Source organism: Polyodon spathula, chromosome 3, assembly GCF_017654505.1.
Source record: "Polyodon spathula isolate WHYD16114869_AA chromosome 3, ASM1765450v1, whole genome shotgun sequence".
NCBI classification, from domain to species: domain Eukaryota; kingdom Metazoa; phylum Chordata; class Actinopteri; order Acipenseriformes; family Polyodontidae; genus Polyodon; species Polyodon spathula.
The window spans coordinates 19,421,100-19,441,362 of NC_054536.1; the positions used below are offsets into that span (position 1 = coordinate 19,421,100).

Here is a 20,263-nt window from a genome sequence, read left to right on the forward strand (position 1 = left end):
AGCCAAATCTGGAGTGCTTTCACGCGATTTAATTAGTTCTTGTAATGCTAATGAAAAATATGCAAATTTCAGCATGAAAGGGATGGCAGTGACGAGCACTGGGAAGCTATAAGGTGGAATGAATTTTACAGAGTGGCCTTGGCGGTGGTTGTATTCTAGGTCTAACTGGAGCATAAGTATCCCTCAGTGTACAGTTCAGTTTCTACCTGTTCCCATGCTGGCCCCTATGCGCATTTTCCTCGCTGTACAGCTTCGTTTCTACCTGTTCCCATGCTGGTTCCGGAGCAGGGTCGTTCTCCTGTCCTTGAATTAAAAGCCTCTGTCCCTGTAGATTCGTCACACTGTCAAGATTATTTTATTGGGTTGGGTAACCACTTTTTTTCATATATGACCAGGTGTGCAATGTATTCAGAACTGTATAGGGGTGACACATGCTTTTGTGTTTATCCTTTAAAATGTTACTTTAAGGGAGAACTTTTCCATTTGTTTCTTTAATAAATAATGAATAATACATGTGTTTCTTTATTCCAATGCTGTATATTATGGATTTGAAAGGGACTTTGTTCAATGTGTTTATGTTTTCTTTCTGCCCTGCATTATTTTCAGCTTGGACAGTCACCTTTAATTGAAGATCAGAGCTTTCCATCCTATGCAGACCGTGTCTGGAAGAGCCCTTCAATCACGTACCCCCTAACTCTTCTTTGTTCCAGGCTAAAGAGATTCAGTTCCTCAACCCGTCTTCGTAGCTCATTCCTTTAAGCCCTGGGATTAGTCTGGTTGCCACAATGTCCAGTTAGTAAGTACTTGGAGTTCTGTTTGTTTTTGGTGGTGTTTTTGTAAATGCTGGCTCAGATCCTGGGACTACCTTGGAAATGTGACTTTCAACTTTCTATCAGCAGGGTTATACATCTCATGCCTGAGTTTCAATACCTTTCTTCTTGGTAAATAATTCAATAATCAGCCTTTACTCGTCCAGACAGAAGCCTGAGTTCACACCCCAGCTCGGCGGAACAATTCAAATTCGAATTTGTTTAGAAAAATCAATATACTGCTATAGAAGGAAACCAGGGATTCACAGGAATACATGGTCAAGGGAAATGAGTATTAAAATTACATTTCAAACTACTCCCTCTAATACCACAACATGAGGACAACACACGACACCAAACTTTTAAAGCTTGCTTAATATTTATTAGAAATGCAAAACTGTACAGGATAGACATCTCCTAGGGTTCTTAAAAAATACTATAACAAGGTCCAGTCATATAATGACTACACAGACTACTGCGCACTTATTCTCAGACAGACAGGCCTCTCAGCAGGAAAGCAGAGGAGCTCAGAGAGTTTACAAAGCACAGGCTTTCTTTGTCGTCCCCTCCGTGAAACATCAGCGCATGGAAGAGTCTCCTCCTGCAATCCGAGCACAGGAACAACGCTGTGTTATTAAACACTCTGCAAATAAAGCACTGCTGAGACACTATTTAATAACACCAGTTCGAAAACCACTGCTTACTGATTAAATGCTTCACACAACTGTGTGTTCAAATAATGCACTCGACCGCTGGTCTTTATTGACCCAGTGGTTTCATTATTAATGAGAAACACGCTACAGCAATGCCATTATCCCTCAAATATAATAAATTACCAATAATGTTATGAGAAGCTAAGAGGTTGCTAACATGATCATATTTGCAATCAACTGTAGACACTCTGTTTTCTTGCACAGTAATCCTGCCTCTGACAGGCTGGTAAAGGATATTTCTTGTACAGTACTCCTGTCTCAGAGGGGCTGGTAAAGGATCATTCTAATAACGCAATCCTGTCTCAGAAGGGCTGGTGGTCTCACTCACCCTGGCAGCGGCTGCACTCACAGCTGTGGATCACAGGCAGTACAATGGACTCTGTCTCTCCACTTTCACACTGCAGACTCAGCAAACGCACAGGGCTCTCTGGATCCAGGAGATAACTGCAGCAGTCACACAGGGACTGCAGGTATGGCTCCTATATGCACAGAGAGAGAGATTCAATAGAAACATACACTCACACAGGAACTGCATGTATGAATACTACAAACACAGAGACAGACAGACAGATACAGAGACACAGAGATTTAGTAAAAACACATACAGAAAAACAGACTTGAGTGAACTTTTTCAAGAGGGTTTACCAAAGCTCTTTACTTCAGTGTGAAATCTGCAGCATTGCTGTGAAACAACAATCAAACTGACAGTGTCACAAAACAACCCTGAGCTGACGGTACCAAGCAGTTTCTATCATGACTGATGCAGTGTATTATTAACACCATTACATATTCTCTCTCTCTCTCTCTCTCTCTCTCTCTCTCTATATATATATATATATATATATATTTGAAAATGTAGACTCATGGTCTCACAAAAATTTTGCAAGACATGTAGTTGATAAAAGTTCCGTAACACCCCCTATTAACCATAGAGTCCTACCTCAAGGATGACGAGGATCCTGGACAGACAATGGCCACTGCAGTAGCTGACTTCCACGTTGTCAAGGTGACAGTCTCCCTTGGTGATGTTCTTGATCTCAGTGTAGCGCTGGCAGGCCGATGAGGGCTGTCCTGAACCTAGACAGACACAGGGGGGGTGCTGTTACACACAGATCCTATGCAAACTACTTAGCTTGACTACAACCACACACCAAAAGGAAACTATTTGCTTAATTTAAAAATGGGTTTTAAGTAAGTACTGTGCTCTATAACAGGGGATATAGGTAAGAGGCTATTTGTGTTCCGCAACAAGAATGCAAGTGCTAGTTTAATGGGGCAAATAGGAGGCATAACCACACTCCCTTATACAGTAACTGGTTCTGGTATATAAAGGGTTGCCTTTTAAAGAGGTAGCACTCTACAGGGAAGGCACAGCTACCATGTGTACAACACAATGCGATGCAACATTTACATAGAGCATTTCATATCTAACATTTATAAATGTTCATGTCTACCTCTACTCATGCCGAGGGCATTTCTCACGCACTCTTTCTGTCTGGCTGTTGGACTGTCATGCAAAGAGTCTCTCAGCATGATTAGAGATACAGTAGGCAATGGACACTTGTAAACATGCAACAGCAGCAGTATTTTAAAGAACATCCTTCATGACAGTGACACCACAAAGCTGTCCAATTAAAATGAACATGTGTAAGAGAAGCAGCACACACTAATACAACACTCAGAACAGCAGGGGGCACTGCACACTTACCTGTAAACTCCTTCCTACACACAGGACAACAGCTGCCAGGCTCCTCGACCTTCACCTGCCCCTGTGAAAAGGGAGAGGAGAGAGGGGTTAGAAATGGAGAGCTCCCCACATTGTTTTCTGTATTATTTATCCCCCTCCCACCCAACACATTACAAGTAAAACAAGTAGGTGTATAAAATTGAATACTTTTCTTACCCAAGTATCATTCAAGGTATTTCGTTTGGTTTCCATCTTTCATCCCAGAAACTTATTTTTTACAGACTGTGAGCTGAAATAGGTTCATACCAATTTGTACTACTACTAGCTAGTTCCCCATAAGGGCTTTTTGCATCTTCAATGTTAGACGGGCTAGATTCTCAAGGTCCTTACTACAAATTGTCATTAACAATTTTTTCAGTAAGGAAAAATGCAGCCAATAAAATAAACAAACTACCAATAAAAAAAAAAATCTCAAAGATTGGGGCTGGTGCTGTAAGTAATCTTAAGCAGTTTTTTTATTTTTTTTAGGATTTGTGTTTTTTTTCCTTACAGGAAAAAAAAAAGTGCTAAAATAATTTGAAGTAAATAGCTTTGAGAATCTAGTCATAAATGTTTCTTCACCTGTACAAGTTTAACAATTGTTAATACAATACGTTACCTCAACACAGACAAGGGGCGGACAGCCGACCTCACAAACCTTCCTCCCATTCTCGCAGAGACACCTACCACAGCCGTCTGTCCACTGCTGACCAGCCTACAGACACAGACAGAGTGAGGATCATTCACTACACACAGACACTGAGAATCATTCACTGGAGAGACAGTGAGGATCATTCATTAGGGACACAGACACAATGAGAATCATTCACTGGAGACACAGTGAGAATCATTCACTGCAGACACACAGACACAGTGAGGATCATTCACTACAGACACAGTGAGAATCATTCACTACAGACACAGTGAGAATCATTCACTACAGACACAGTGAGAATCATTCACTACAGACACAGTGAGAATCATTCACTACAGACACAGTGAGAATCATTCACTGCAGACACACAGACACAGTGAGGATCATTCACTACAGACACAGTGAGAATCATTCACTGGAGAGACAGTGAGGATCATTCACTGCAGACACACAGACACAGTGAGGATCATTCACTGCAGGGACACAAACAGGACATTACATACATTTCTAACGAGCAAACATACCATACATATTATAAGTATCAAAAGTTATTAATATCAAATCACACTCCAATTCCTTACAAAACTTTAAACCCTTGCAAACTAGTGGCAGTCTTTTCTTCTACAGGCAGTGAATTCCATGCAGAACCAACTCCAGGATCGAAACAGCCGGGTAGTGAATGAATGCCTATCCTGCGCACCTGGTAAATGTGTCCCCCGTCGACACACTCGCAGTGTGCTGCAGTCACACAGTCTCCGTTGCTGTTCCTGTACCAGCCTGCCTCACACACACAGCCCTCCCTGCCACTGGGGGTGCTGCAGTTCTGGGGAGCGTCGTCGTACATCTCTTGACAGGTCCGTTCACACACTGGCGTTTCCTCTGTGGCTCTTCTCCAACGCTGTCCCAGTGGGCACTCTGTCGGGACAACAAACCGACTGCAGTGTCAGTGTCCTACTGGACTGTGTGTCACTGTCTGTGTGTCAGTGTCCTACTAGACTGTGTGTCACTGTCTCTGTATCAGTGTCATCATGGACTGTGTTCACTGTCTGTGTATCAGTATCCTACTGGACTGTGTCATTGTCTCTGTATCATTGTCCTACTGGACTGCTTATCAGTGTCTTATTGGAATGTGTGTCACTGTCTCTATCAGTGTCCTACTTTACCTTGTACCATCTATTAGTTATTGTGCTACAATATATCAATGTTTGAGCAGTCAGGAATTAAGGGATAGCTCCGCTGTGTGTACCTGTAGCCAGGTATTAAAGCATGTGTAGTAAAATTGGCACTTTACAACAATATTTACTGTGTACTTTACTATTATTCAGGGTACATCTAGTACTGATCCATAGCCTGGTAACTGTGGATGTGTATGGTTGTATAACACTCAATATTGCTATATTTAGAAATACTAAAAGAAACTTGATAAATTCAATAACAAACAAACAAGACACTGAGAAGACTTTTAGTTGAAACATTTGTCATTATATTTATTAAAGTAACTGCAGCTGACAAAATAGTTCCATAAAATGTCTCCGCCTTGAACATCTATTCATTTTATAGGTTTCAAATGTGTAGTTTTGAAAGAAACACATGTTATAGCAAACATGTATTTACATTTCAAAACATTATATCCTGACAATAACACAATCAGCTGATTCCTCTACCGACAGACATGCTTTCAGCCAGTAACATCCTGTGACCCAGAAGACACTGCCGAGGTAAAATGACCCAGCATGCAAGTGTAAACAGATAACCTAAGAATAAGTCATGGTTAAAAAGTTTTCTTTAACCTAAAGAAATGCAGATATCATGTTTTAAAATTAAAATACATGTGTTTCTTTTTAAACTGCATATCTGAGACTTTTGAAGCTAATGGATGTGCAAAAAATATAAGATTTAAGGAATTATTTTGTTAGCTACAGTTACTGTAAGTTTCTTATAGTATTTCTAAGTATATGGTTTCTTATAACTTTGCGGTCTGTGGTACACAATACTGTGCATGCTGTTGATCTCAGTGTTGATTCTGTATCTAGTATTCCCCTGCAGGAGGTAGCCTGAGCAGAGCACTCTTCTTACCGCAGTCTGGCAGCACACAGAGCTGTCTGCGCTGGCTGGACCCCTCACAGTCCTTCCCGTTGTACTGGCGCTGCAGGGTCTGGACACGGCTGGACAGCAGGACACCAGTCCCACAGCTCACGGAACACGGCGTCCATTCAGACCAGTCAGACCACTGGCAGTCCACTGAGAGACACAAAGAAACACCACCTTACTCACTCCACTGCCTCTCGAAGGCTAGCATGGTAGGGTTGACATCTTTTGTGGAGCAGGCCAAATCCAGGCCAGTCACATACCACTTAGTAGATGTTTGTGTGATTCATTTCTGACAGTCAAAAACTAAATGCATTAACTCTATCCTCCAGTGCAGATTTCTGACTTCACCACTGCTGAAAACATCACTCTGTTTTAAAGTGTATGAAACCAATGTGAAACCCAACAGCACAGACTCTTTTGGAGGATTGCCAACCTCAATTCACAAGTACTTTTTACTTTTAAATCTTTGTTTCAATGGGGATCTGGTAAGATGACAGCAACATGACTAAAAAATAAGTCCATCAAGTTTAAAAAAAAAAAAAAACAGGAGGAAACTAAGAAATTTGTGTGCACTGAGACTTACCATCACAGAGGTCTTCTGAACAAGTGAAGGAGCCACTCTGGCAAGTACTAAAAAGGAAACAATAGAATTTCCCAGCTGAATAAGGCTATAATAACTTAACATAAAACAGCTGCTTGGGGGAGATCCATTATTATTATTATTATTATTATTTAGTCATTTGGCAGAAGCTTTTATCCAAAGCAACTTATAGAGTCTAGGGGGTGAGCTATGCATCACAACAGCTGCTGCAGAGTCTCTTCCAATTCTCTCCATTCTCTTACCAGCTGTTACACTGGTACCCTCACCACTCTCCCTGCCCCCCACCCCTCTGTCCCTCTCCTCATCTCCCCAGTCTTTTATCTGCTGTTCAACTACACCCTCATCCCTCTCCCTACCCGCCTCTCCTCCTCTCCACAGTCTCTTACCTGCTGTTAAACTATCCCCTTCTCCTCTCCCCAGTCTCTTACTTACTGTTAACCTATCCCCTCTCCCTGTCCCCTCTCCTCCTCTCCCCAGTCTCTTACCAGCTGTTAAACTATCCCCTCTCCCTGCCCCCTCTCCACCTCCCCACAGTCTCTTACCTGCTGTTAATCTATCCCCTCCCCTCTCCCTGCCCCCCTCTCCCGAGTCTTTTACCAGTTGTTGCACTGATGGTAGATGGTGGTGCCTGGGGGGAAGGCCCTGCTCCTCTCCTCTAGAGTCATGTTAAGGGTCCAGGGGAGTGACAAGGCAAGCACAGCACAGGGACACTCCTCGGGGGACACACACTCCTCCTCCAGCAGCACCTGGGGATGGGGCAAACGCAGCTTAATGTGACTGTGGCTCATAAATTAACTCTGTAAACCTTACCTGTTTTGTACTTCCACTATTAACACAGGTCTCAAATGTACAGTTTTGATTTTGCTATACATGCATTCGCATTCATTTTAAAACACGATGTCTGGTACAACACTACTGTGGTTTAAAACAGGTTCTTAGTTTGCGTGCCTTGTCTTCCAGGAAGTCTGTTACTGCTTTTTTCACCCCAGCAGTGTCTTCGAGGTCATCTTACTGGCTGCAAGCATGTCAGTCAATAGCAGCTGGCTGGTTAATGACATGAATAAGCCAGTGAAGTGATGGGGGCAATTTCACTCTCTGGGTGAATAGACCAAGGAAATTCAAGAGAGTCTGAAAGCAGGCTTGCTGAGATTTATTGAACCAAGTGTAGTACCCAATATCAAGTTTCTAAGTGAAAATACACGTTTTCAAAAGTGCACATGCTCGGCAAGGAAGATTTTCATCAGCCTGTCTGTCCCAGAACCATCTTAAATCAGCTCTGGAGACACACTGATGTCGAGTACATGAATATTTGATTTCCCAGAGGGTGAACTTCATGTGATCATGTCTGTACATGTCTCTCTACATGGTGAACATGAGAACTGTCTTGCTTGTGCACCAATCTTCCCCACACTTTTATCACAACCTCCTAGCCTCCTACACAAGCTTCGGATTGCATTAGGCTGTAATCTGAAAGGCTCTCGATTTTATACAGATACTGTGCATTGGTTTGCTTTTTATGATTGTTTTCTGTTTATACGTCTCTTGCTCTTTCTGTGTTTTGTTGTACGGTGTACTGCAGCCCTTCTAAAGATTTACCATAGTTATACAATGCATTTACCATAGTTTATCATGGTTTGCCATATTTATTAATATGTTTTCCCATAGCTCTCTGCTTTACAGTGCTACCAGTGCTTTACCAAGCTTTCACTGTGCTTTATCACACTTTGCTGTGCTTTTTACTTTGGGAAACTTTTCTAAGGGGAGTTTGGTAGACTCACCTGTCCAGTTGGGCAGGCACAGCCCTCCTCACATGGCTCCTGCAGACACTCTGTACCCTGAAGCAGGTCAGTGCAGGAGCGAGGGCACGCATTGGAACAGTTGCTGAACACCAGGGTACCTGGGCACTCTGTAGGGAGGCAAAGAACAGCATCATCACCATCATTATTATTATTATTATTGCTGTTATTGTGATGCATACTGATTTGAGTTGAAATTCTGTGTGTGTCTGTTCCATACACTAATAAAGTCACATGAGTGTGAGTGTGTGTGTGTTTATGTGGGAGAGAGTATGTGTGTGTGTGTGTCTCATACTGACCTGGTGTGCAGTTGTGTGAGTTGCACGCTCTCTGCATTATCAGTGGCGTTGGACAGTCCTGGCCACCGTGCTCCGCTGGCTGGAGCACAGTTTTATTGCGCAGTGACACTCCTCCTCCACAGGTGGCACTACACTTGCTCCAGGCTGACCATTCGCTCACCACACAGCTCACTGCAAGAACATAATAGCATAGAAACACTTACAAACATCATAGTCTGCCTGGTTCCCTGCAGCTCATAGATCTCAAAACTTGTCAAGTCGGATCTTAAAACATCCCAGTGATTCAGTATGTCAATAACATGACGAGGCAACCCATTCCACACCCTCATCACTCCTTCCCTCTGTGCTAAGTCTATCTCTATATAATTTCCAAATGTATCACCTGGTCCTGGTTTCTGTGCTATAGTTAAAGTCCTGTGTTAGTGTTCTTCTTTGTTTTAGGCTTATACATTCAGTTCCTTCATATCTCATGCCTTTAAGCCCTGGGCTTAGTCTGGTTGCTCTTCACTTGCCTCTCTCCAGGGTCACAATGCCCTTTTGGATATGTGGTGACGAGGTAGTGTGGGGAAGAGCACTCTAAGTGCGGTCTCTCCAGTGCCTTATACAACCTCATCATAACCTCTTTTGATCTGTAATTTTTTTTTTTACTATAGCCCCAATCATTCTGTTTGATTTTTAGTTGCTTCCTCCCACTGCCTGGCTGCTGACAGCGATGATGAGCCTATTAAAAGGGGACAGGTGGAGGGTATCTGAAGAGAGAGACTGACAGCTCAACACTACAGACAGACTCGCAGGTGAATTGTGGGGTTGTGCACTGACCAGGACAGGCTGCTAGCTGGCATGCCTCTTGCTGGACAGTCTCAGCAGTGCAGGGCTGGCTGCTCGGGGTCTCCTTACAGGTCCTGTTTCTCGTCCACTCCCCTGCTCCGCAGTTCACCGAGCACTCGCTCCACGTGCTCCAGGGGCTGTAGGAAGGACACTCCTCTTCAGTGCAGCTGAACGAACCGTTCACACAGGTGCTGTCGGGGAGACGAGAGACGCTAGGCATGGAGAGAAATCTCGAAAGATACCGAACCATGATCATGTGTACCAAGTGTAACAGTGCCGTTTTATGTGATTCACTGCCATTACAGATTCTGTCCCCTGTCAATGAGATGATAGGTTAAAAGCTCTAAGACCATGAATGCAGACGAGCCCAGCATTTTTGCACTGTGGCTAAGATGCTTGCTTGTGGTGTCGCTGGTTTTCCTTTGAGAACTGCACTTTTGAGATTTATAAAATGAATAGATAGGCATGGTGGGGAAATTTTATGGAACTCTTTTGTTTGCTTCAATTACGTTAAAAATGTACATACAACAAGTTTCTTTAAAAGTTTCCATAACAAGTTGGCTAAAAGTTGGCTGGTGTTATATGGACTTTACACCCCTAGTTCTGCTCTTGCTCCCTGCCTGCCTGCCTCCCTGCTGCCTGCCTCCCTCACCAATTCTTGCAGTCGATCTGCACGTCCTCTCCTGGTTGGAACTCCAGGGTCCCGTTGATGGTGGGCAGCCCGCAGCGGCACTCTGACACCGGCACACAGGAGGCATCCTGCAACAGCCATCCCTCTGGACACCGGCATCCTGAGGGCAGAGAGACAGGTCAACAAGGAAGCAGGGGACAAAGAGACAAGAGAAGACCATGACAAGGAATGAGAGGACAGGGCTGTATGTAAGAAGACAGCAAGACAAGTCAACAAGGAACAGGGCAACCGCAGGACAGGGTCATAGATTTAAGAAAGAGTTTAGACAAAAAGAGACAGCTCAACATGGGACAGGCGTATAGGGCAACTGCAGAACAAGCTTTGGGACCCTTGTAGGGTTATTTTTAAAAGAACTATGATGAATCCTGTGAAGACAGACATCGTGTGGCTCTTTTACTGATGTACCTGGGCGACAGGCTCCTTGCAGACACTGCACATGATCCCACAGGTCTGCACATGTCCGGGGGCACTGATTGGCACAGGACACCAGGAACGCCTTCCCACGGTCCTCGCAGTGCTCTCCTAAACAGGGGGGGGGAGGTTGGGGGGTTAATAAGAAGATTCCTTTATATCTTCCTTTCTTTCCTTCTTGAGTCTGAAGGAGACAGTGTTACCAATACAACACAAAGGGTGTTTAGTATTAAAGAGTACAGTAAAGGAGGAAAATACCTGTTAAAGTTTGACTAGAAAGACTAGAAATAAACACAGCAGGTATTTTGTGTTTGGTTACCCTCACCTGTCAGTCAATATGAACGATAGAGTGTTTGGTTACCCTGACAGACAGTATGAATGATAGAGGGTTATCCTACAGTGCAGTATGGATGATAAAGGGTTTGGTTACCTGGCAGTGCAGTATGGATGATAGAGGGTTTGGTTACCCTGACAGTGCAGTATGGATGATAGAGGGTTTGGTTACCCTGACAGTGCAGTATGGATGATAGAGGGTTTGGTTACCCTCCTGACAGTGCAGTATGGATGATAGAGGGTTTGGTTACCCTCCTGAAGGTGCAGTATGGATGATAGAGGGTTTGGTTACCCTCCTGAAGGTGCAGTATGGATGATAGAGGGTTTGGTTACCCTCCTGACAGTGCAGTATGGATGATAGAGGGTTTGGTTACCCTCCTGAAGGTGCAGTATGGATGATAGAGGGTTTGGTTACCCTCCTGAAGGTGCAGTATGGATGATAGAGGGTTTGGTTACCCTCCTGAAGGTGCAGTATGGATGATAGAGGGTTTGGTTACCCTCCTGACAGTGCAGTATGGATGATAGAGGGTTTGGTTACCCTCCTGAAGGTGCAGTATGGATGATAGAGGGTTTGGTTACCCTCCTGAAGGTGCAGTATGGATGATAGAGGGTTTGGTTACCATGACAAAACAATATGGATGATAGGGGCTTGGTTACCCGCAGTGCAGTATGGATGATAAAGGGTTTGGTTATCCTCCTGGCAGTGCAGTATAGATGATAGAGGGTCTGGTTACCCTCCTGGCAGTGCAGTATGGATGATAAAGGGTTTGGTTACCCGCAGTGCAGTATGGATGATAGAGGGTCTGGTTACCCTCCTGGTAGTGCAGTATGGATGATAAAGGGTTTGGTTACCCGCAGTGCAGTATGGATGATAGAGGGTTTGGTTATCCTCCTGGCAGTGCAGTATAGATGATAGAGGGTCTGGTTACCCTCCTGGTAGTGCAGTATGGATGATAAAGGGTTTGGTTACCCGCAGTGCAGTATGGATGATAGAGGGTTTGGTTATCCTACAGTGCAGTATGGATGATACAGGGTTTGGTTACCCTGATAGTGCAGTAAGGATGACAAAGTATTTGATTACCCTGACAGTATTAGAGATAGTTCTTGAGAATGGGGACTCATTTACCTGGGCAGAGTGCGGTGTTGCAGCTCTGAGACTGGAATTGGGGTCCCTGGCAGGTGTGCCCCACCTTTGTGTTTTGCGGGTGTCTCTGTCGCTGCTGGAAGCCCCCGCTGCAGGGCTCTCTGCACACGCTCCAGGGGCTCCACTGGCACAAATCTGGAGAGGGACATCAGACAAACAAACAGAGAGACATTTGAAACACATCTTTTCCTAAAACTAGAAACAAAATCACAAAGCACCCCCGGTAGCATACTCCCAAGGGGAATGTCGTATCAGATTGAATGATTTGCAAACATGAATTAAAATGAAAACGTGAAAACAATCTGTATCACTAACATAGGTAGAGGTTAAAAACAATGTGGCAGTGAAATTGTTCATTTCTACCCGTAATGGAACTTTATTGAGATAACCATAAAACAGAATTGTGAACCAACTATAAATACTTTATGTCAAATTATTGATGTGACCAGAGGTTAAAGCAAAGCAGCAGTGAAAGGGTTCATTCTTACTGGACAACGTTTGTAATTGAGTCAAAGAGAGTCAAAGAATACAGATGTGTACCAAACACTGAGAAAATAACTCAGTTTGCTGCAGCTGTAGCGTCAAAAGCCATGTGCCCTCACGTCATGGTCAGCAGCACATTTAGCATGCAATCAGTGTTCATATAACCCTGAGAATATAAAGCCAAGGGGTTCTTAATGACAGTTGAAGGTGCGATGCCTCCTCTTACCCTCGCACAGCGTGGTGTCAAGACACAGCCTTTCCTGCTCCAGCTCCCCAGCGCAGCGTGCAAACTCTTCACTCACAGGGAGTCCAGTGTCCAGGTCCAGACAGGCTCGGTACCGCCGCTGCACTGATACCAGAGAGGTGTCTGTCCCTTTATCAGTGTCCTCAGGCCTGGAAAGCAGCAGGGCCACCATACTGCGGCCCAGAGCATCCGATGAGAGGCAAGGGGAGCAGGGAGTCCACTCCGACCACTCGCTCAGCGTCACTGTGCCCATAAACACATTTCAGTAAGAGATTGACACATCACAGCGGCAGGACACTGCTCTGGGGCTATTCCTGTTATAAACTCCATTTGTGCTCTGTAGTAGGATACTAAATGGAAGGCCGCTGATCTGCGTGTTCACATAATATAAGACATACATTCACTTAAGTGGGGAAAAAAATACATAAACAGCAGCATATTCTTTAAATACATTTTCAATAAGACTACCACAGGTCTTTTTGGAAGCCCAGGACCCATAGTTATAAAGATGAAATCTGTAATACACACTAAAGTACCAAACTAAAGTACAAAGCTTTACCTTCACAGCTGTCGAAGTCACACTGCATTTCTCCATCCTGGCACACACTGCACACACAAAGACAGGCAGTTAGCATATCACACAGAGAGAATAAGAAACCCCAGAGCATATGTAACAAGCTCAGGTGTGTCTTATTAAACTCATATTAAATCCAAGAATGGATCACACTGCTATGCAATGGGAGTCTTATTTCCATCGCTGCGGGAAGGTCCTTATACACTCACCAGATCCTGCATCCAGACACCACTATTTCCCCCTGCTGGACGTTGACTGCAATGGGCGCCCCTCCGTTCTCGGGGTGCAGGAGGTGAAGACAGCCGCACTGAGCTGCAGGGACACATGTGTCGTTCTGCGCCAGGAGACCCTACAAATACACAGCACCTTCGTGATCTGAGACCGAACTGTCCACTTGAATGTAATAATAATAAAATCTATAAATAAATAGGATCCTGTTCATTTATATACAAACTGAGAATCCTGCAGTATTTGTAATGTTTAGCATCAGATTGTTTTACATTGAATTTCCATTTTGTTTGCACGCCGTTATAAAAGTTTACTACAGTATTGTTCCATGGAATTTTTTTTCCCCATGGTTATAATATGCATTTACCATAGTTTACCCTGGTTTGCCATGTTTATTAATATGCTTTACCATACCTTGCTATTCTTTACAGTGCTTGCCTAAGCCTTACCATGCTTTCACTATGCTTTATTACATTTTGCTATGTTTTTACTATGGTACACTTTGTTAAAGGTATCAGTCTTCAAATGAGGTTTGCTTATATTAGTAAGTGCTGTTCGAGACTTTCATTTTGTATTTTTTCTATTAGACCCCTATAATTATGAGGAGGAGGAAAATCCCATACTTTCCCCTTAAAATTAATATAAGGCCCGTTGATAAATTAATAATAAAATGAAGGTAACTTTAATGAGAAAATGAAAGGATTTGGTTTCATAGCAAGTCCGGCGGTACCCACCTCAGGGCAGTAACAGCCCGGCACACAGTCCTGCTGGCTGACACAGTGACCCTTCTCTTCCACTGTGGAGCACAGCTTCTCACAGGGGGAGCCACACTCACTGAATTGGAACGGGGAGACGCAGTCTGAAACAGGAAGAGAGGCAGGGTCAGCCTCTCTCACACACAAACAGACCCTAACACCAGCACGCATGCACGCACGCACGCACGCACAGACCCTGACACTGACACACACACACACACACACACTGACACACAGACCCTGACACCAGCACACACACTGACATACAGACCCTGACACTGATACATACACACACACACACACACAGACCCTGACACCAGCACACACACACACAAACACAGACCCTGACACTGACACATACACACACACACACACTGACACACACCAGCACACACACTGACAAACACAGACCCTGACACTGAAACTGACACACACACACACACACACAGACCCTGACACCAGCACACACACTGACATACACAGACCCAGACACTGACACACACACACACACACACACACACACGCACACACGCACACTGACACACACCGACACACAGACCCTGACACCAGCACAGACCCTGACATACACAGACCCTGACACTCACACACAAACACTGACACATAGACACTGAATTGGAATGGGGAGATGCAGTCTGAAACACAAGCAGCCTCTCACACAAACTGACCCATATTGACATACACACTAACACGCACCCGCACAGTCACATAGTCACACACACACACACACACACACACACACACACACACACACACACACACACTCACACGGACAGACAGGCAAGACGCTCACCCTCACAGTCTCCGGATGGACAGGCTCTGGACTGTGTCTCCAGCCCCTCACAATGCTGCCCTTTGTAGGTGGGAGGAAGAGGTGTCCGGTAGCGGTGCTGCAGCTGGGAGGTGCAGGAGCAGCCAGTCCACTCACTCCATGCACTCAAAGGGCAGTCTGTGGAAGAGAGACACTGCATTCGTATTGGCTGAGACTCACACTCACAGTAATAAAGCAGCACAAAATAAAGCTGCATAAACCGATTATTTGATTATTGGGATTGAGCTGTCCACAAAAATCAGGCACTGACAATCAGGTGATGGGCACTGGTGTTGATTGGGCTAATTTACCATTCAAAGTAATCACAATTACTGTTCCACTGGTGTAGTGCTGGCAGATGCCCACCAGATGGCTTAGGTTCTGCAAGATTCTTAACACAACAAACTTGGCCATACATGTTTGTCTCAACAATTCAGTTTTCTTTAGATATTCACTTTTGGAAATAGATACACTTGTGTATACTCCACGTGTGGTTTAGTGTTTTTTTTTTTATATTGGAACTTTGTATCTGTGACAAAGTGATAATTCAGTCACTTCCTCTGGTCTTACAACTGGGCCTGAGATGTGGGAGCTGTGAAGTATTTTAAGCTGAAGTCACTCAGTGTGTAAGAGGCAGTGCAGTGTGACTGTGTTTGACCTTGGCAGGGCTGGTTGTAGCAGGGTTGTGTCTCCTCTCTCTGGCTCTCTGGTGGGCAAGTGTTCTCTTCAGAATCCCCTTCCTCACAGCTGCAGCTCCTCTCCCTGGAGACCAGGCCTGTCCCACAGCTCTGAGAGCAGGGAGACCAGGGTGACCAGGGGCAAAGGTCCTCTGAGAGAGAGAGAGAGAGAGAAAGGAGGGAGTTACCAAGACAGCAAGAGAAAACAAGGGGTTAATTAGGAACATACTTTTTTTTTTTTTACAAATCAAATCATCAGCGCTAACCCGGTTCCTAGCAGCTGATTGGTCTTTGTCAATGGATCCCAGTGATTCAGCATCAACAAGGCTAGGTAACCCATTCCATAACCCCACCAAGTTCTGTGTACCTTCTGTCCTACCTCTATTTAATTTCCAACTGTGCCCTATGGCCCTGGTTTCTGTGCTGCACTTAAAAGTATTGGTTCGATCATATCCCCTCAAATTCTTCTTTGTTCTAGACAGAATAGATTCAGTTCTTTCAGCCTGTTTTCACAGCTCATGACTTTAAACTCTAGGATTAGTCTAGTTGCTCTTCATTGGACTCTTTCCTTTTGGTAATGCAGTGACCAGAACTGGAAACAGTATTTCAAGTGCGGTTTCACCAGTACATTATACAACCTCATCCTAACCTTCTTTGACTCTATCAACACAATTCTGTTTTGCCTTTTTAATAGCTTCCCTACACTGTTTGGTTGCTGACAGTGATGATGTGTCTAATACAACACCAAGGCCTTTCTCTTGAGGAGCCTGTTCCAGTTCTACACCACCCATTGGGTATTTGGAATCTAGATTTTTGTGACTGGCACATAACACCCTAAGAATGAGTCTTTCAGCACTTTGAAGGTTTTTTGGAAGTCCAAGTATATTATGCGTTATGCTCTTTTTGTATGCAGGTGTCCGTGTACCTTGGCAGGGCTGGGTCCCACACTCCTGTGCTTCTCTCTCTGGCCCCTCGCAGGCAGAGCCATGGTTTCGTGGTGGAGGGTTGATGCAGGCTCTGGTGCGGATCTGCGTTCCTCCTCCGCAGGTGACCGGACAGTCTGACCAGAGCGACCACGGGGTCCAGCCGCCGTCCACTGATGAAAAAACACAGACCACAATCACAGAATGAACACTTACACTAACATTGTCATAGCTGTTAGACAAATCTGGGTGTCTCGTTTTTACATAACGACGGGGTTATACACACACTCGAGCCCTGCACCAAGTCCTGGGTATATGAAGTACATTATTTAAATGATTCAGTAGCCAGGAGTTTGAGCAACCCCTGTTAAACATACTGTTCTTCCCTTATAGGTGCATGAATATCTCTTAACAGTCAACCAACTGACTTAAAGGTGAGGTTTAATCAGGTGTGATCAGTTCAGAGCAGATTTAGCAGGGACCTGATTGATCAAACTCCTGGCACCTGTTGATTTTAATAATACACCTGAACAAGGGGAGTTCTGAAACCCAGGACTGGCCTAGCAGGCCTAGTGGATGTTTCTAACCATGCATACAGAGATTTAGAAATTATGTTAGGTTGTTTTAGTGTAATCTGATATTAAGATATATAAAAATCCCTTTGAGGAACCATCCCTGAAATCTGACACCAGACAGGCACCACAGATAATCAGTACCACTGCTGAACTGAGTGGAAGGATAACCAGGAAAAAAACAGGGTTTGCCAAAGTTAACTTGTGCAATCATTCTACAGTTTCCTATGATTTTCCCTGGGTTTGCACTGTGCATTTAAAGTTCTTTACTAGGGTTAAGCATGGATTCCAGAGCCCTCTCCCATACATATTTACCACGCCTGTCTGAGCTTCACTAAGCTTTTTTAATGGGGATCTAGGCAGATAAAGCATGTCTTCAAGTCAGGTCTGATTACTGCTTTATTTATGTATTAGAATTTCTGCTCACGTCTTGTTTGCAAGGGGGTCCTGGGGGGACAGCACGTTCTTTCTGCTCTTATACGAAGCACCTTTATAAAAGTTTGATAAATTTGCACATAAATGCTGTAGTCTTTTCAAGCTTTTCCCATGATTATATTATGCTTTTGCCATAGTCATGGTTTGCTATATTTTTATTTTATTGTATTTGCTTTACCATACCTCTCAATGCTTACCTATGCTTTTAATACGCTTTGATTTTCTTCTAGTATTGGAGACCTTTAAATGGGGATTTCTGAAGCTGGGAGAGATTCTCCTGAGCACATTGTAGTACTGTTGATTTTCTCGTGTAAACCCTCAACCCCATGTAATGAATTGGCATCTCAGCCCACTGAGTAGAATGGAAAGACAAGGACTGGAGGCGAACCGCAAACCACATGGTTCAAAGACGAAGGTCTTTCCATTCAACTTGACAGCGAGCTGTGTAGTTGAGAGGTAAGTATGTGTCTCACGCTGATGTATTATTATGAACTCATCAGTCACTAGGAGGACACTCATTACACTCAGCTAGCTGTCATGTCAATGTCAGCCTGCAGTGTGTGTCACTGACCTCTGCACTCAATGTCCTGACAGTAAACTCCTTCCGGGGTACAGATGCTGGAAAACAGAATCAACAGATAATAACAACATCTCCAACATCTTTGCTCACCTTTGTGTCACTGACTCATGCCCACCCAAAGTGCCACCGATACAGGGGCAACTACATATTCATGGACAGAAGAGATAGGGTCAACTGTACATATCAACTGATATAAGAATCTGTACATAATATTTACCAATCTATTCTTTTGAGAATGCTAATTATATTTAATCTATTTCTGTATGTAGCAATCCTATTGGAGTCTTTAGACTTGTGCACATTATTTTGAAGATGCAGGGTAATGACTGGAGATCTGAGAATCTGTTCTTCCCTGTGCTTGACCATGCTTTCACTGTGATTTTTTTACACTTTGCTGTGGGAAATGTTTACAAGAGCGTAGCCCTTGGTGCACTCACCACTGCTGACACTCTCCCACCAGCCAGGTGGCTCCCAGGAGGAGCTCCTGGTTGTCATGTAGACACAGGGGTGGGCAGGGTCCTGGGTCACATGGTCTTGTCTGGGCCTGCTCCTTCTGGCACTCCCTGTCATTCGAACCTGAGGTGGAGGACCTTCAGATTCTTCGTCTCTTCTCATAACATCTCAACGTCCCGCTTCGCCCATTATTTAACGCCCATTACTGGCCGCTAGACTCGCTCTTCAAAAGACAATAAGGACAACGAACTGGTGTACGACAAAAGTACGCAACAAAAATGTGAAAAACGACACCTTCTTTTTAGGTTTATATTTACACAATGTTACTCCGCAGTATAATCGGGACTTACGGCCATTAGTGCCACCAGTCGCGGGGGTGGGCTACTCCGGCGTCGCGGGCGGGCGCCCGTACGTCAACGTCACGCGAAGACAAAACATAGTCACATAGAGACACCGAGGAAGACTTCCAGTCGAATTGATTACTTTTCCTTTAGTATTTCTAAAACATAGACTGTTGACCCTGCTCAGCCTGAACAAGTCATTGATTTACTTTCATTTTCTTAAGTATTGGAGGTTTTTCTGTCAACATGTTCTTTACTGTCAGGCATTTATCTGGTTTTAAGTCTCTCTTTTTTTGAGCTTTGAGCTGTGTGTGTCTGGGTTGTGTTGTTGTGCTTGTGTTGCTGTGTTTGTGTATGGTACTTGGGGCAGTGTTTGTGTTGTGTTGCTGTGCTTGTGTCTGGTACTTGGAGCAGTGTCTGTGTTGTGTTGCTGTGCTTGTGTCTGGTACTTGGAGCAGTGTTTGTGTTGTGTTGCTATGTTTGTATTGGGGTGCTGTGGGTGTCTGGGTTGTGTTGCTGTTTTTGTGGTACTCCAATGGCTCACCGGAATCGTGTTCGTCTGCCGGCTCCGCAGGACACACTGCAGATTGACCATGTGGACCAGGAGCTCCAGCCGCAGTCGGCAGCGGAGCAGGTCAGGTTGGTGCAAGATATACGCCCCTCGGCACAGGTGCAGTTATTACAATCCTGCCCCAGGGAGCTTCCTGGTGCCCAGCTGTGCCCCAGTGCATCTGCACACTCACACTGCCAGGGCTGCACACAGGCGCCATCCTGCTCTAGGTAACCTGCAAAGAGACAAGAGTTTATAAACAGTCCTGCTCCAAGAAAAACCTGAAATCACACACAAGCTCCAAGTAACCTGCACAAACAAACAAGAGAATAAACCACCCTGCTCCAGGTAACCTGCACACACAGGGTTAATGACAACAACAAAAAATAGTTTTTCATAATATCACATCACATTCAGCATGGCTCATAGCCACAAAAGCCCTTGTGGGATACCGAACCAAAGCTGTTTAAAATGGTCTTCAGCAGGAAGGCTATGAACCTTAAGCTTAAACCTTTTTTCATT

At 44.4% G+C, this 20,263-nt stretch overlaps 1 protein-coding gene across 1 annotated transcript in view; it reads right to left on the reverse strand.

Moving 5' to 3' along the window:
• Positions 1 to 1,182: 1,182 nt before the first annotated feature.
• The window catches only part of sspo (SCO-spondin), a 95,838-nt gene continuing 76,757 nt past the window's right edge, over positions 1,183 to 20,263 (reverse strand). The window contains exons 90-114 of the mRNA XM_041240307.1: positions 19,736 to 19,976; positions 18,835 to 18,987; positions 18,389 to 18,435; positions 16,813 to 16,983; positions 15,869 to 16,039; positions 15,193 to 15,348; positions 14,361 to 14,485; positions 13,608 to 13,747; positions 13,384 to 13,430; positions 12,807 to 13,067; positions 12,080 to 12,232; positions 10,615 to 10,731; positions 10,171 to 10,309; positions 9,510 to 9,709; positions 8,691 to 8,861; positions 8,374 to 8,501; positions 7,193 to 7,341; positions 6,578 to 6,624; positions 5,980 to 6,144; positions 4,604 to 4,818; positions 3,868 to 3,963; positions 3,231 to 3,291; positions 2,463 to 2,599; positions 1,851 to 2,001; positions 1,183 to 1,410 (exon numbers count right to left, since the gene is read on the reverse strand). Coding sequence (XP_041096241.1) covers positions 1,388 to 1,410; positions 1,851 to 2,001; positions 2,463 to 2,599; positions 3,231 to 3,291; positions 3,868 to 3,963; positions 4,604 to 4,818; positions 5,980 to 6,144; positions 6,578 to 6,624; positions 7,193 to 7,341; positions 8,374 to 8,501; positions 8,691 to 8,861; positions 9,510 to 9,709; positions 10,171 to 10,309; positions 10,615 to 10,731; positions 12,080 to 12,232; positions 12,807 to 13,067; positions 13,384 to 13,430; positions 13,608 to 13,747; positions 14,361 to 14,485; positions 15,193 to 15,348; positions 15,869 to 16,039; positions 16,813 to 16,983; positions 18,389 to 18,435; positions 18,835 to 18,987; positions 19,736 to 19,976 — 3,464 coding nt within the window. The 3' untranslated portion in view covers positions 1,183 to 1,387. The remainder of the gene's footprint in view (positions 1,411 to 1,850; positions 2,002 to 2,462; positions 2,600 to 3,230; positions 3,292 to 3,867; positions 3,964 to 4,603; positions 4,819 to 5,979; positions 6,145 to 6,577; positions 6,625 to 7,192; positions 7,342 to 8,373; positions 8,502 to 8,690; positions 8,862 to 9,509; positions 9,710 to 10,170; positions 10,310 to 10,614; positions 10,732 to 12,079; positions 12,233 to 12,806; positions 13,068 to 13,383; positions 13,431 to 13,607; positions 13,748 to 14,360; positions 14,486 to 15,192; positions 15,349 to 15,868; positions 16,040 to 16,812; positions 16,984 to 18,388; positions 18,436 to 18,834; positions 18,988 to 19,735; positions 19,977 to 20,263) is intronic.